This window comes from Mytilus edulis, chromosome 10 (genome assembly GCF_963676685.1).
Source record: "Mytilus edulis chromosome 10, xbMytEdul2.2, whole genome shotgun sequence".
NCBI classification, from domain to species: domain Eukaryota; kingdom Metazoa; phylum Mollusca; class Bivalvia; order Mytilida; family Mytilidae; genus Mytilus; species Mytilus edulis.
Genome location: NC_092353.1, coordinates 83,252,877 through 83,270,887, shown reverse-complemented (window position 1 = coordinate 83,270,887; position 18,011 = coordinate 83,252,877). Strand labels below are relative to the sequence as shown.

At 35.7% G+C, this 18,011-nt stretch overlaps 2 protein-coding genes across 2 annotated transcripts; both read left to right on the top strand.

Annotated features, from left to right (window-relative positions):
• Positions 1–10,107: 10,107 nt before the first annotated feature.
• Positions 10,108–10,431, top strand: LOC139493058 (tigger transposable element-derived protein 4-like). Its single transcript, XM_071281201.1, has one exon. The coding sequence runs from the start codon at positions 10,108–10,110 to the stop codon at positions 10,429–10,431; it is 324 nt and encodes a 107-aa protein (XP_071137302.1).
• Positions 10,432–10,837: 406 nt separating this feature from the next.
• LOC139493057 (uncharacterized) lies at positions 10,838–11,635 on the top strand. The gene has a single exon (XM_071281198.1). The coding sequence runs from the start codon at positions 10,838–10,840 to the stop codon at positions 11,633–11,635; it is 798 nt and encodes a 265-aa protein (XP_071137299.1).
• The last annotated feature ends 6,376 nt before the right edge of the window (positions 11,636–18,011 follow it).

Genomic DNA, 18,011 nt, shown 5'->3' with positions numbered 1-18,011 from the left:
AGATATATGAGTCTAACAAAGACAAAAAAGGTAGCTGGAAAACGTCTCCTGATATCCATTCATCACCAGTCATGCTAATTTAGACTCAATCAATATGGCACTATATAGAATAGTAAACAATCGGTAAAACCACAGGTAAGACGACTATTCCATTGTATTCAAGTTTATATAGATCAAAGATTGCGAAAACTTCGCTTGACATTTACGACATATATATGCTGTGGCAATCAACCAATGCATGATGTTGACCGAAGAACATATGAGTGTCGATTGCAGTTGTTCTTCCTAGGAACTATTTTGGACCAGGTGTTGTGTAAAGCTTTTGAATACAAAATAATTTACATTGTATGAAAGGGTCAAGCGTGAATTTTGAACCAAATTAATGAAACATCATTTTTTGACATTTGTCGAACAGTTGCAGTTAACTTTTTCAAAACAATTAAATAATCTGCACTCAATCAATATCTTCAAAAAATATAATTAACATGAAAAAAGCAATAACAGAAGATGTGTGATGACATGCAATAATAGCAAGTCAACAACAAATGCCTGTATTTTTTGTCTTGGAGGATTCAAATAACTTACAAGTATTCAAGAAGAGTCAACTGTTCAAAATATTTTCAATATATAAAAAAAGAAGATGTGGTATGATTGCCAATGAGACAACTATCCACAAAAGACCAAAGTGACACAGACATTAACAACTATAGGTCAACGTACGGCCTTCAACAATGAGCAAAGCCCATACCGCATAGTCAGCTATAAAAGGCCCGGATAAGACAATATAAAACAATTCAAACGAGAAAACTAACGGCCTTATTTATGTAAAAATAAATGAACGAAAACAAATATGTAACACATAAACACACGACAACCACTGAATTACAGGCTCCTAACTTGGGAAAGGCACATACATAAATAATGTGGCGGGGTTTAACATGTTAGCGGGATCCCAACCCTTCCCCTAACCTGGGACAGTGGTATAACAGTACAACATTAGAACGAACTATAAGATCAGTTGAAAAAAGGCTTAACTCATCTGATAGACAAAAATACATCCCGACACAAAAAGACACAATGAATGAACAGAACTGAGAGTACTCGCAGATCTGTTCATATCATACAGCCTGGTAATATCAACAAATTATTTAATCAGTAAAGGAGTAGGTCCGGAAAGGGCTAATTTTGGCCTCAAATTTCAGTATCATCTGATGAAAGATTTTGGACACTTTTTAAACACGTAAGTGTCTACTTTAGCAGATTCAATTAGTTTATGTGAATGATTTTAACTGATTTAGTCATTAAAGGCGCTCAAATTTAAGCTTAACTGTTGAAAATCTATCAAATATGCCATAATAGGTCACTTTTTAGATGGTTTTGTCAAAAATGAAAGTGGCCGCATCCGTGTTCATCCTCAACCTTTATATATGTTATGTGTTATCATCAAATACAACTAACATTTAAATACTAAGAATAAACACGAATGCGACCACTTCCATTTCAGACAAAAAAACGTCTAAAAATTACCTCAAATGCTAAAATTGTGAAGATTTCAGTAATTTTACATGACTTAATGATGGTAATACCCAATACAAGAGGGACGAAAGATACCAAAGGGACAGTCAAACTCATAAATCAATACAAGTGCATCGTATTGTAAAAAAAACCAGCCCAGATTTATGTAACAGAAGTATTCTACTTTGCAATAAATAGCTCAAAGATTACATTTTAACAATTTTGTAAAACTGCTATATTTTTGGGCCAAAAAGGGGTATTACTGGAAGTACATCTTTATTCTATAAACATCATGGACAAGTGATAATGGGGTATGTAAAGCTGTTTAAAACTGGTTTTAGTATTGCTTACATACATTTTCCAATGTTAAGCTAAATGATGTAAGTGTAAGAATAATATTTTCAAGGTCTGTTTTAAAATTTGAATATTCAGATCGTTTTATGGCATTTTGAATGATGATATATTGCAAATAACTTGTTAAAAGTAATAATTGGTTAAAATGTTTACTTTTGGGCTAGTTAAACAACACATCCGTAATTGGTATCACACTAAATTTATAATTGAAAAATTTCATTTTTTTTTTTATTATACTAGACTATGTCACAATCAGAATGGAATGTCGTTGTCAGTCGTTCTTCTTTATAACTCTTTTTGAATAGTGTTTGTGTAAGAAGTATACGTTTGACGACACGGTTTTTTATCGCAGTCTATAAGGAATGTTCAGATTAAGGTATCTAATAATAAGAAGAAAGATTGTCATCGTTCTTTTTAATGTTAATACCGAAGTAGAGAAGGATTGATTTATCAATTTCTAAAATCATCTCTTCTGTTCCACCAGGATTATCATACTTAATTTTCTTATAACAAGTTTTGAGTATATATCTTCCAGTTCATACTATATTCCAGTGCTTGTATTTCCTATAATGATTTCCTTGATAGAGGGTTGCTGCTCAAAAGGAAGCTAATAAACAAAGAGTTCCAAGTGGTGAAGTTAAAATCATCATTTCGTCAGTTTTACGGACGCCATCACGAGTTATTTTACTGTATGGAATATCCTTCTTACAGATGATAATGAATGTGTCCCTAATGTCGTAACTGCAATCCCACCCCTTTTCCTGAATGTTTCTTACCGAATTAGACATATAAACGGGTTTGTACATGAGCAACATGACGGATGTCACCCTTCTGGACCACCTAAGATTACCCCCAGTTTTTGGTAGGGTTCGTGTTGCTCAGTCTTTAGTTTTCTATGTTGTGTTTTGAGCACTATTGTTTGTCTGTTGGTCTTTTTTTCTTTTTTTCAGACAAGGCGTTGTCAGTTTATTTATGTTCAGCTTATGATAACATTGAGAATGGAAATGTGAAATGTGTCAACGAGACAACAACCCGTCCAAAGGGTAGAACACAAAAGGCCACCAATAGGTCTGTAACACAGCGAGAATGAATGAATTGAATATTCCTCTAGTATCTTAAGCCTCTCAATTAAGGTAGAACACAGAAAGCCACCATGAGGTCTACAACACAACGAGAGTGAATGAGTTGGAATGTTCCGCTAGTATCTTAAGCCTCTCTATTGAGGTAGAACACAGAAGGTCACCAATAGGTCTGCAACACAGCGAGAACAAATGAATTTGAATGTTCCTCTAGAATCGTAAGCCTCTCTATTGAGGTAGAACACAAAGGGTAACCAATAGGTCTACAACACAGCAAGAATGAATGAGTTTGAATGTTCCTCTACAATCTTAAGCCTCTCTATTGAGGTAGAACACAGTAGGTCACCAATAGGTCTGCAACACATCGAGAATGAATTAGTCTGAATGTTCCTCTAGTACCTTAAGCCTCTCTATTGAGATAGAACACAGAAGGTCACCAATAGGTCTACAACACAGCAAGAATGAATGATTTGAATGTTCCTCTAGTATTTTAAGCCTCTCTATTGAGGTAGAACACAGAAGGTCACCAATAGGTCTACAACACAGCAAGAATGAATGAGTTTGAATGTTCCTCTAGTATCTTAAGCCTCTCTTTTGAGGTAGAACACAGAAGGTCACCAATAGGTCTACAACACAGCAAGAATGAATGAGTTTGAATGTATCTCTAGTATTTTAAGCCTCTCTATTGAGGTAGAACACAGAAGGTCACCAATAGGTCGACAACACAGCGAGAATGAATGAGTTTGAAAGTTCCTCTAAAATCTTAAGCCTCTCTATTGAGGTAGAACACAGAAGGTCACCAATAGGTCTACAACACAGCAAGAATGAATGAGTTTGAATGTTCCTCTAGTATCTTAAGCCTCTCTTTTGAGGTAGAACACAGAGGGTCACCAATAGGTCTACAACACAGCAAGAATGGATGAGTTTGAATGTTCCTCTAGTATTTTAAGCCTCTCTATTGAGGTAGAACATAGAAGGTCACCAATAGGTCTGCAACACAGCGAGAATGAATGAGTTTGAATGTTCCTCTAGTATCTTAAGCCTCTCTTTTGAGGTAGAACACAGAGGGTCCCCAATAGGTCTGCAACACAGCGAGAATGAATGAGTTTGAATGTTCCTCTAGTATCTTAAGCCTCTCTTTTGAGGTAGAACACAGAGGGTCACCAAAAGGTCTACAACACAGCAAGAATGGATGAGTTTGAATGTTCCTCTAGTATTTTAAGCCTCTCTATTGAGGTAGAACACAGAAGGTCACCAATAGGTCTACAACACAGCGAGAATGAATGAGTTTGAATGTTCCTCTAAAATCTTAAGCCTCTCTATTGAGGTAGAACACAGAAGGTCACCAATAGGTCTACAACACAGCAAGAATGAATGAGTTTGAATGGTCCTCTAGCATTTTAAGCCTCTCTATTGAGATAGAACACAGAAGGTCACCAATAGGTCTACAACACAGCGATAATAAATGAGTTTGAATGTTCCTCTAAAATCTTAAGCATCTCTATTGAGGTAGAACACAGAAGGTCACCAATAGGTCTGCAACATATCGAGAATGAATGAGTTTGAATGTTCCTCTAGAATCTTAAGCATCTCTATCGAGGTAGAACACAGAAGGTCATCAATAGGTCAGCAACACAGCGAGAATGAATGAGTTTGAATATTCCTCTAGTATCTTAAGCCTCTCTATTGAGGTAGAACACAGTAGGTCACCAATAGGTCTGCAACACAGCGAGAATGAATGAATTTGAATGTTCCTCTAGTATCTTAAGCCTCTCTATTGAGGTAGAACACAGAAGGCCACCAATAGGTCTACAACACAGCGAGAATGAATGAGTTTGAATGTTCCTCTAAAAAATTAAGCCTCTCTATTGAGGTAAAACACAGAAGGTCATCAATAGGTCAGCAACACAGCGAAAATGAATGAGTTTGAATGTTCCTCTAGTATCTTAAGCCTCTCTATTGAGGTAGAACACAGAAAGTCACCAATAGATCTACAACACAGTGAGAATGAATGAATTTGAATGTTCCTCTATAATCTTAAGCCTGTCTATTGAGGTAGAACACAGAAGGTCACCAGTAGGTCTACAACACAGCGAGCATGAATGAGTTTGAATGTTCCTCTAATATCTTAAGCCTCTCTATTGAGGTAGAACACAGAAGGTCACCAATAGGTCTACAACACAGCAAGAATGAATGAGTTTGAATGTTCCTCTAGTATTTTAAGCCTCTCTATTGAGGTAGAACACAGAAGGTCACCAATAGATCTACAACACAGTGAGAATGAATGAGTTTGAATGTTCCTTTAAAATCTTAAGCCTCTCTATTGAGGTAGAACACAGAAGGTCAGCAATATGTCTGCAACACAGCGAGAATGAATGAGTTTGAATGTTCCTCTAGTACCTTAAGCCTCTCTATTGAGATAGAACACAGAAGGCCACCAATAGGTCTACAACACAGCGAGAATGAATGAGTTTGAATGTTCCTCTAGTATTTTAAGCCTCTCTTTTAAGGTAGAACACAGACGACCACCAATAGGTCTGCAACACAGCGAGAATGAGTGAGTTTGAAAGCTCCTCTTATACCTTAAGCTTCTCTATTGAGGTAGAACACAGAGGGCCACCAATAGGTCTACAACACATTGAGAATGAATGAGTTTGAATGTTCCTCTAGTATCTTAAGCCTCTTTATTGAGGTAGAACACAGAAGGTCACCAATAGGTCTACAACACATTGAGAATGAATGAGTTTGAATGTTCCTCTAGTACCTTAAGCCTCTCTATTGAGCTAGAACACAGAAGGCCACCAATAGGTCTACAACACAGCGAAAATGAATGAGTTTGAATGTTCCTCTTGTATTTTAAGCCTCTCTATTGAGGTAGAACACAGAACACCTCCAATAGGTCTGCAACACAGCGAGAATGAATGAGTCTGAATGTTCCTCTATTATCTTAAGCCTCTCTATTGAGGTAGAACACAGAAGGTCGCCAATAGGTCTACAACACAGCGAGAATGAATGAGTTTGAATGTTCCTCTAGTATCTTAAGCCTCTCTATTGAGGTAGAACACAGAAGGTCAGCAATATGTCTGCAACACAGCGAGAATGAATGAGTTTGAATGTTCCTCTAGTACCTTAAGCCTCTCTATTGAGCTAGAACACAGAAGGCCACCAATAGGTCTACAACACAGCGAGAATGAATGAGTTTGAATGTTCCTCTAGTATTTTAAGCCTCTCTTTTAAGGTAGAACACAGACGACCACCAATAGGTCTGCAACACAGCGAGAATGAGTGAGTTTGAAAGCTCCTCTTATACCTTAAGCTTCTCTATTGAGGTAGAACACAGAGGGCCACCAATAGGTCTACAACACATTGAGAATGAATGAGTTTGAATGTTCCTCTAGTATCTTAAGCCTCTTTATTGAGGTAGAACACAGAAGGTCACCAATAGGTCTACAACACATTGAGAATGAATGAGTTTGAATGTTCCTCTAGTACCTTAAGCCTCTCTATTGAGCTAGAACACAGAAGGCCACCAATAGGTCTACAACACAGCGAAAATGAATGAGTTTGAATGTTCCTCTTGTATTTTAAGCCTCTCTATTGAGGTAGAACACAGAACACCTCCAATAGGTCTGCAACACAGCGAGAATGAATGAGTCTGAATGTTCCTCTATTATCTTAAGCCTCTCTATTGAGGTAGAACACAGAAGGTCGCCAATAGGTCTACAACACAGCGAGAATGAATGAGTTTGAATGTTCCTCTAGTATCTTAAGCCTCTCTATTGAGGTAGAACACTGAAGGCCACCAATACGTCTGCAACACAGCGAGAATGAATGAGTTTTAATGTTCCTCTAGAATCGTAAGCCTCTCTATTGAGGTAGAACACAGAAGGTCACAAATAGGTCTGCAACACAGCGAGAATGAATGATTTTGAATGTTCACCTAGTATTTTAAGCCTCTCTATTGAGGTAGAACACAGAAGGCCACCAATAGGTCTGCAACACAGCGAGAATGAATGAGTTTGAATGTTGCTCTAGTATCTTAAGCCTCTCTATTGAGGTAGAACACAGAGGACTACCGATAGGTCTGCAACACAGCGAGAATGAATGAGTTTGAAAGCTCCTCTAATACATAAAGCCTCTCTATTGAGGTAGAACACAGAAGGCCACCAATAGGTCTACAACACAGCGAAAATGAATGAGTTTGAATGTTCCTCTAGTATTTTAAGCCTCTCTATTAAGGTAGAACACAGAAGACCACCAATAGGTCTGCAACACAGCGAGAATGAATGAGTTTGAATGTTCCTCTAATACCTAAAGCCTCTCTATTGAGGTAGAACACATAAGGTAACCAATAGGTTTACAACACAGAGAGAATGAATGAGTTTGAATGTTCCTCTAGTATTTTAAGCCTCTCTATTGAGGTAGAACACAGAAGACCACCAATAGGTCTGCAACACACCGAGAATGGATGAGTTTGAATGTTCCTCTAGTATCTTAAGCCTATCTATTGAGGTAGAACACAGAAGGTCAACAATAGGTCTCACCACAGCGAGAATGAATGAGTTTGAATGTTCCTCTAGTGTCTTAAGCCTCTCTATTGAGGTAGAACACAGAAAGCCACCAATAGGTCTGCAACACAGCGAGAATGAATGAGTTTTAATGTTCCTCTAGAATCGTAAGCCTCTCTATTGAGGTAGAACACAGAAGGTCACCACTAGGTCTGCAACACAGCGAGAATGAATGAGTTTGAATGTCTCTTTAGTATCTTAAGCCTCTCTATTGAGGTAGAATACAGAAGGTCATCAATAGGTCTGCAACACAGCGAGAATGAATGAGTTTGAATATTCCTCTAGTATCTTAAGCCTCTCTATTGAGGTAGAACACAGAAGGTCACCAATAGGTCTGCAACACAGCGAGAATGAATGAGTTTGAATGTTCCTCTAGTATCTTAAGCCTCTCTATTGAGGTAGAACACAGAAGGTCACCAATAGGTTTACAGCACAGTGAGAATGAATGAGTTTGAATGTTCCTCTAGAATCTTAAGCCTCTCTATTGAGGTAGAACACAGAAGGCCACCAATAGGTCTACAACACAGCGAGAATGAATGAGTTTGAATGTTCCTCTAGTATTTTAAGCCTCTCTATTGAGGTAGAACACAGAAGACCACCAATAGGTCTGCAACACAGCGAAAATGAATGAGTTTGAATGTTCCTCTAGTACCTTAAGCCTCTCTAGTGATGTAGAAGACAGAAGGTCAACAATAGGTCTGCAACACAGCGAGAATGGATGAGTTTGAATGTTCCTCTAGTATCTTAAGCCTTTCTATTGAGGTAGAACACAGAAGGTCAACAATAGGTCTACAACACAGCGAGAATGAATGAGTTTTAATGTTCCTCTAGAATCGTAAGACTCTCTTTTGAAGTAGAACACAGAAGGTCACCACAAGGTCTGCAACACAGCGAGAATGAATGAGTTTGAATGTTTCTTTAGTATCTTAAGCCTCTCTATTGAGGTAGAACACAGAAGGTCATCAATAGGTCTGCAACACAGGGAGAATGAATGAGTTTCAATATTCCTCTAGTATCTTAAGCCTCTCTATTGAGGTAGAACACAGAAGGTCACCAATAGGTATGGAACACAGCGAAAATAAATGAGTTTGAATGTTCCTCTAGTATCTTAAGCCTCTCTATTGAGGTAAAACACAGAAGGTCACCAATAGTTCTACAACACAGTGAGAATGAATGAGTTTGAATGTTCCTCTAGAATCTTAAGCCTGTCTATTGAGGTAGAACACAGAAGGTCACCAGTAGGTCTCAATACAGCGAGAATGAATGAGTTTGAATGTTCCTCTAGTATCTTAAGCCTGTCTATTTAGGTAGAACACAGAAGGTCACCAAGAGGTCTGCAACACAGCGAGAATGAATGAGTTTGAATGTTCCTCTAGAATCTTAAGCCTCTCTATTGAGGTAGAACACAGAAGGTCAGCAATAGGTCTACAACACAGCGAGAATGAATGCGTTTGAATGTTCCTCTAGTATCGTAAGCCTCTCTATTGAGGTAGAACACAGAAGGCCACCAATAGGTCTGCAACACACCGAGAATGAATGAGTTTGAATGTTCCTCTAGAATCCTAAGCATCTCTATTGAGGTAGAACACAGAAGGTCAGCAATATGTCTACAACTCAGCGAGAATGAATTAGTTTAAATGTTCCTCTAGTATCTTAAACCTCTTTATTGAGGTAGAACACTGAAGGCCACCAATTTGTCTTCAACACAGCGAGAATGAATGAGTGTGAATGTTCCTCCAGTATCTTAAGCCTCTCTATTGAGGCACAGTCAAGTCTTGAAATAGATTTGCATATAGCATTGTAATTCTATTTGCAACACAGACTTTGAAAATATATTTTTTGTAGTGGATAGCTACATTACTTTGTTAAAAGGTTCAACATTATATTTTGTGTTTATTGAAATTTATATAACCGTAAAAGAGTTATCGCGTTGGTATATTTTAGGTAATACATATTAAACATTGTCTTTGTAACCTACTGATTGACTGAAACATGTGACCAAATCAAAACTTCCACGTTGAAAAATTTTAAAATGCAATTTGTTAGTTGCTTAGAAATGAACTCATTACAGTATAATGTGATTCCTATTTCAGAAGTGTTCATCCAATGTACAATGTTTTAATTATTACAGTGAAACCTGTTAAAACCGAATCCTGATAAAAGCGAATTTCATGTCAAACCGAACAATTTCTAAAGTCCCGTAACATTTCTCTATTAATTACCGTTATTTTAACCTGATAAAACCGAATCCTGCTAACACCGAATTCCGAACGACATTTAAAGCCCCGTTAGTCAATTTGTATCTAAAATTTACCTGTCAAAATCGATCAATAGCAATCAAAACAATGTAAGTATTTACAACGATATGCATGAGTGATTTAACAATCATATGCTTGCAGAGGATCCCTTGAGGGTATTTAAATTTTAATTTAATGATGAGTTGTTTTTATAAACTAATTAGCTTGTACATGTTTACGAATGCAGTGTTAAAATGAAACTAAGAAGAAACGTAAATTCGACCAAAATGATAACCTTCTCCATCGCCTAAACATGCTAAAAGGGCAAGAAAGGAACTTTCTATAGAAAACAAAATGGATTTAATTAAAGATTCGGAGGCAGTTCCAAAAATTTCACAAAAGGATCTAAGTTTAAAGTATGGGATCGGGAAAGCTACTGTTTGTGACATTCTTAAACGTAAAGATACATATCGTACTCAATACGAAGAAAACAAAGGAAGTAAGCGGAAACGTCATGCCAGTTCAAGTAAATTTTTCGATTTGAATGAACTTCTATTTCGTTGGTTTAAAGGTGCTCGTGAAAAGAACATTCCTTTAAGCGGACCTATCTTACAGGAAACAGCTTTGGAGTTCGCAAAGGAGCTAAATTTGCCCGAGTTTAAAGCCTCAAACAGATAGCTAGAAAGCTGGCGTTTAAGATACGGTATTGGAATTTTTCAAAGTTTGCGGGGAAAGTGCTGATGTGAATTGAAACGTTGTTGCAGAATTTAAAAGTAAATTAGCCGATATTTTTAAAGATTATGACCCAAGTGATACGTTCAATGCCGATGAAACAGGCCTTTTCTTTCGTGCCCATCCTGACAAGACATTAGCGGAGCGTGGGAAAGAATTTTAAGGGGGTAAAATGTTAAAATAAAGGCTTACTGTTATGCTGTGTTGTAGTGTCAGAGGCGAGAAACTAAAACCTTCAGTCATTGGTAACGCTAATAAACCTAGATGTTTTCGCAATTTGGATATTAAATCGCTTCCTGTGACTTTGAAGGCAAACAAAAAGTCCTGGATGAATAGCACATTTTTCACTGAAATGGTAAAGGACATTAATCGGGACATGTGGAAAAAATCTAGGAAAATCGGTATTTTCCTTGACAATGCAACTTCTCACTCGCACAATCTAAAGCTTAGTAATGTTGAATTGAAGTTTTTCCCAGCAAATACGACTTCTAAACTACATCCACTTGATTTGGGTATTATTCGTGCCTTTAAAGCGAGATATAGAAAGCACATGATCAAACATTTACTGCCACAAATTGACAACTGCAATACAGTTACTGAACTGTGCAAAGAAATAAACGTTTTAAAAGCCATTCACTGGATTAAGAAGTCGTGGAACGAAACTAAATCCACAACAATTGAATCATGTTTTCGTGATGCGGGATTCCCCGTAAAGGCCCCAACAAATGTAGATGAGCCTGAAGACCCGGATGACGACATACCGTTAGCCGATTTAGTGGAACAATTAGGGTCAAGGGATCCGAGTATACAAATTACAGAAGCTGACGATGTTGATGACAATTTGGCCACCGAATCAGCATTTGACAGTGAGAGGGAACCGGACTTAATCAGGGAATTTACTAGATATACTTTAATCGAATCCGACGAAGATGTTGACACAGACATTCCAACAGAGGTTCAACCCGGTTCCGATATGAACCATACTGAAATTTTGGATTTATTGACAAAGTTGCGCAAGTTTTCTACTTCTAAGGATAGCCGTTACCTAGATCAAACGGAACAAATGATTTCAATGACCGAGGACTTGATTGTGAAAAGCAAACTAGCTACACGTCAGACAACATTGGATAATTATTTCTCTTTACAATGAGATCGATTAACAGTTTGAACTTGCACTTTAATGATCATTAAAAATTGTAATTGTTTTTTCTGCATCTATAAAATAACTTTTTGATATAATTTATTTTATTTTATTTTATATTGAAACCAACACGACAATACTTGTCATCTGTTGTATTACTTGGTGTCCGTCGTCTGGTGTATTATTTGGTGTCCGTCGTCAGTGTCTAAATTATTTTGCTGTCCATTTCCGTTTACCTGCACAATCCGAACACCTGTGAAAACCGAACAAAACACAAAGTTCCATGGGTGTTCGGTTTGGACAGGTTTCACTGTATAATAAAAATAATGAAAAGAATCAGAAAAACATCTGCGAATTGACCTCGAAACTGAAAAAAAAGAAGATAGTGAGGCATAAACACACCCTGTCTTGCGCAAAGTTATTTATTTTCTAATCTTACCCGGCCAGGTTATAAATTTTACAAATTCAGCTGCAACACCCCGCCCCCCCCACCCCTGATCGAGTCGAAAAAAGGAATAGTTTTACATTCTTTATAAGGAAATGACTGTGCCTTTTCGACAAGGGACTTTCCGATTTGAATTTTCCTTGGAGTTCACTTAGAAAATACTTGAAAATACCGTAGACATCACCAAATACAAACCCATCTGTACATGTTAATTGTATAACCCTAAGACAGCACCAAATACAAAACCATTTGTACATATTATTTATATAGTCCAAAGACATCACGAAATACAAAACCATCGACATATGTTACTTCTCTTACAATAAGACATCACCAACTACAAAACTATCGATACATGTTAATTGTATAACCCTAAGACATCACCAAATACAAATCCATCGGCACTTTCTACTCCTCTTATCATAACCCAAAGACATCACCAAATACAAAACCATTGGTACATTGTAATTGTATAACCCAAAGACATCACCAAATACAAAACCATTGGTACATGTTAGTTGTATAACCCAAAGACATCATCAAATACATGGCCATCGGTATATGTTAATTGTATAATCCAAAGACATCACCAAATATAAATCCATCGGTATATGTTAATTGTATAACCCAAAGACATCACCAAATACAAAGCCATCGGTATATGGTCATTGTATAACCCAAAGACATCATCAAATACAAAGCCATTGATACATGTTCATTGTATAATCCAAAGACATCATCAAATACAAAGCCATTGATACATGTTCATTGTATAACCCAAAGACATCACCAAATACAAAGCTATCGGTTAATGTTAATTGTATAACCTTATATATCACCAAATGGAAAACCATCAGGACATGTTAATTTTATAACCCAAAGATATCACCAAATACAAAACCATTGGTACATGTTAATTGTATAACCCTAAGACATCACCAAATACAGATCCGTCGGCACTTGCTGCTCCTCTTACCATAAGACATCACCAAATACAAAACCATCGGTACATGTTACTTGTATAACCATAAGACATCACCAAATACAGATCCATCGGCACTTGCTACTCCTCTTACCATAAGACAGCACCAAATACAAAACCATCTGTGCATGTTAATTGTATAACCAAAAGATATCACCAAATACAAAACCGTCGTTAAATGATAATTGTATAACCCTTAGACATCACCAAAATATAAAGCCATCGGTACATGTTAATTGTATAACCTTATACATCACCAAATAAAAAACCATCAGGACATGTTAATTGTATAACCCAAAGACATCATCAAATACATAGCCATTGGTATATGTTAATTGTATTACCCAAAGACATCATCAAATACATAGCCATCGGTATATGTTAATTGTATAACCCAAAGACATCACCAAATATAAATCCATCGGTACATGTTCATTGTATAACCCAAAGACATCACCAAATATAAATTCATCGGTACATGTTCATTGTATAACCAAAAGACATCACCAAATACAAAGCCATCGGTACATGTCAATTGTCTTACCCTAAGACATCATCATATACTAAACCATTAGTAAATTTAATTCACTTACCATAAGAATTAACAGAGGGTACAAATTTAAATGAAATCAAGATATTATGACAAATAGTACTTTTACTGGTTGGAACAACACAAATATTGAAAAACAAAATAACCACAAAGTGCATCTCTCACACGTAAGACCTTAATGAAACTGATCTCTGGAAATTTGTGTTGAATCTTTGAATATGTTAAAACATTTCCTCCTTAATAATTACGCAAGAGTTTATAGTAAATAGTTGTAATTCAACACGAGGGAGTATGCATACTTTGTTGTGAAAATACTTTATTTTATAATATACACAGAATCAACCATTTCATAATTGTAAAGCACCCTGTGTATCTTTATGAATCTACATTTGAACTTGAAATTTTGTTTCGTACACGTTAATATCGAAATCGATCAATATTAAATCAACATGATCAAATTATTTCGATATTTGAATACCATCCTTCTATTTTAAGTCAGAATATGCTTCGGTGTCTTTCTGAAAATGACTGTTTGTATCTTTATTAATCTAAATTTGAACTTTAATATATTTACAATGTTTGGGAATTATTTTTCGTACAAGTTAATAGCGAAATCCAATCAATATTAAATCAGATTATTTCGACGTTTCAATACGATCCCTCTATGTTTAGTCAGAATTGTGCTTAGATGTCAGTAAAGACGACTTTCTGAAAATGTCGAATGAGAAAACTCAATGAGATAAAAATACAAAAGTCATCGAGGGGAAACATAACGGATTAAGATGTGTGCTAAAAACATAATAGCTCTAATACGACTTTTGTTACAAAAGAAATTTGATAATTTATACAAAACTATCAATGATCTGTCATTATTTTTACAAATAATCCGATATGACAAAAGACATCTCATGGTGAGTTCTTGACTTGGGACAGGCACTATGACAGTGTCGCAAAAATAACAAATGTTCACGATATATTAAATTTCTCCTTTTCATTTCGATGGTTAGATTAACAAATAGTGTTAAAAAGAAAATGAAGTGTGCCAGAAAACTTTTAAATCCTTCAAACGGTGTCGGTGTTGATATTATTTGAGTCAAATGTTTTTTTGTTAATTGTCTTCTGATCTTTGATTGATAATGTATTCATTGCGTAGTCATACAATATTTTTTTATTTTGATGTGGATTAAAAAAAGTCTTTGAATTAACAAATCGTCTTAGAATCACAGTATCAAATACATGCATATTGTAATCGTAAAATGATAACAACATTATAATGGTGCGTTCACACGTAATTCGATTTCGATTCGCATTAACTAATTCGAATTAGTTAAATTCGCATTCAAATCGTTTTACGTCCGAACGTAGATTTTAATACGAATAGCATAGAGACACATTCGCTTTATCAATAAATTAACTATGATTTAAAAAAAACAAAACATTTAGAGCCCATGAGATCTTCTTGCTATCTTGATCTGATACGGCATTTATCTGAATCATTTGTCCTTCTCATTTTATAACAAGGTAAGGGTTTTCCTATTGTTTCGAAGACCATGTTTTCCTGTTATTTTGCAATAACTATTGTTAAACGAAAAAAAAACCATTTGTATGATTTATCACTTCTTTGAAAACATTCTTCTTTAGGGAACGACCATTTGATTTTTTGTGGAGTGTGCTAGGATAGATAAGGCAACATTCCTCTATTGACGACCAAGTATTACCCCTTTGTAAAATATTGTCAGATATTTCGGACTTCTCGGGATTCATGTATGTTACGTCCATGACGTCATTATGGTTTTCGCCTATAGTATTTTCGTGGACATGAATTATTGGTGTTACGTTTTTAATTTGAAAAAATCAAGACATAATGATACTATGCTTTTAACTTGTCTGTCCAAGCACTTGTTTGGGTAGTTCGAAATACAATTTGGAAAGTGTTCACACCACAGTTTAATTCGACTTGAAGGCAATTAACTAATGTGCATTAACGAAAACGCATTTCTTAAGCAAATTTGATAATGCGAATTAATGAATTCGAATCGATTCAACTTTAAAAAAAAAAAAAGACTATGTGAACGCGAATCGAACATGTGAACGAGGCATTATAGTTACATATATTGCTTTTTCGAAGCATAAACATAGTTTTGAAATTATGACAAAACGAGTATTTATTCTTCATAACTTCAATTTTATGTTAACTAATTAAAACTGCATTATAGTTGATGAACTTTAGTATACAAATATTTATCTTTTTAACCCCATTTTAATACAGCTAGCTATATGTCAATTACAATTCTAGGCAGCCAATAAGAATATCGGCCATCAATTTTCAATTCAGTTACTTAAGTTGTTTCTGTGATTACCTTCAAAACCTTAATGAGTATAAAATAATTTGCGTAACAGTTTTCTTTGTGTTTTGCCTAATAAATATTGGTTTAAAATGGTTTTCCCTCCTGATGCAGCAGTTACTATCTAACAACTTTTGCCAAACTGCTAGCATATTAACAGCTATAATTGGTAAACAAAGAAAAATCTCGAGTTTTCTCGATATTTATTGATTCTTGTTTCATATCAACTTGAAATCGAGTGGATAACCCTTGAAATAGGACAAATGAGAAAAGAGTGACATACAAATGGTGAAAGCACAATGGTTTGGTTGTTCGGAAAATGTTAATTATCAACCGAATATGTATATCTCCTGACTGTTAGGGGTTTTATTTATTTCTAATGATGTTGGTCTCAATTATCTTATCACTTCAATGATATAAACTTAAAGTCCTTATTTTGTATTTCTTTAAAATATGCTAGGCAAAAAAAAGGAATGTTACATTGGTTTTTTAATTTAAAAAATCACATATATTTATTTTAGATATTTGTATTAAGATTAAAACTATTAACCTGAATGGTATATCTATCAAACTTACTCATTTGTAAAAAAAAATCGGAAATGACGTAACATCATTTTCTGATATCAAACAAATAAGTATATATTTTTTGTAAATATTGTATAGAGATAAAATCGAGTTGTCCTTTTGGTTATTAATTGTGTCGAACACTATTCTGAACAAAAGGTCGCATTAAAAAATTGAAAAAAAATTACACATAAATCAATGCCACGTCTACGCCAAAATGAATGAGAAAGAGGTATTGGGATGTTGGCAGCAGGAATGACTCAAATGCAGGTTGAAAAAACTTTAATGTCTCTAGAATGACTATTACAAGACTTAAGACTCGTCTAACAGATACTGGCACGACAAATGATCGTCCTTGAAGTGGCAGACCACGTGGAACGACGTTACGTCAAGACAGACACCTCCGCATTATTCATATCATATTCACAAACCAACGGAAGAAATAACAACAGAATATCTGTGCAAACAGTTCGTAACTGATAACGTCAAGCTGATCTAAGAGCACGTCGTCTATGGAAGGGACCTATCCTTACGCAACTTCAAAGGACTCGGGTAGGGATTCGATAAAATAGGCTTACATGGAGACAAGTTCTTTTTACCGATGAATCGAAATTCAACTTAAAATTTAGCGACGGCAAATGATCGATTTTCTGATGCGTGCGTACAGGAAAAATATCGGTTTGGTGGTGGAGAAATTATGGTATGGGGAGGAATGAACTACCAGGAGCGCACCGAGCTCAAAATCATCGATGGTAACTTAAATGCAACAAAGTATAGGGACGAAATTCTCCAGTTGTTCTCCCGTTTTCTCCAAAGGCATCGCTTTAACCATGTTTTTCAAAAGGACAACGACCGTTGTCACGTGGCACAAATTTCGATGAACTTTTTGGAGAATAATCACATTCGTGTGTGGCCACGGCTAGCAATGTCTCCAGATTTATCGCCAATCGAACATCTTTGAAACGAACTTGCACGACGTTTCATAAAAAGCCAAAATCCACCGGAAACGCTAGCCCAGCACCGAACAGCACTTTTAGTGGAATGGAACAACATCCCTCAAGACTTTATTTGACGTCTAATTGATACAATGCGACGACGGTGTCAGGTGGTCATAAATGCAAAAGGTGGTCATACACGATATTGTCAAGTCAACTTGAATTGTGTACTCGTCCCGTTACAATTGTCCGAAAATGTGCAATATTGTTTCAATTTGAGAAAACATGTTATTGTTCTCTTCAAAATTATATAAGCTAACTATTCCATTAAACTATTGTTATCAATGTCTAGCTATAAAAAAATATAAATAATCTTACTAACATGTAACGTTTCTTTCTTTTTGCCGAGTATAGTTATCAACATATTTGATATGTTTATAAAATGAAAAGTTATAATCATTACAGATTTACCCAAACAAAAACATAAAACCGGAAAAATTTAATAAGATAAGTTATATAATGGATCAGCAAACCATCAGCATATGGTAGCAAATATTTGTTTGC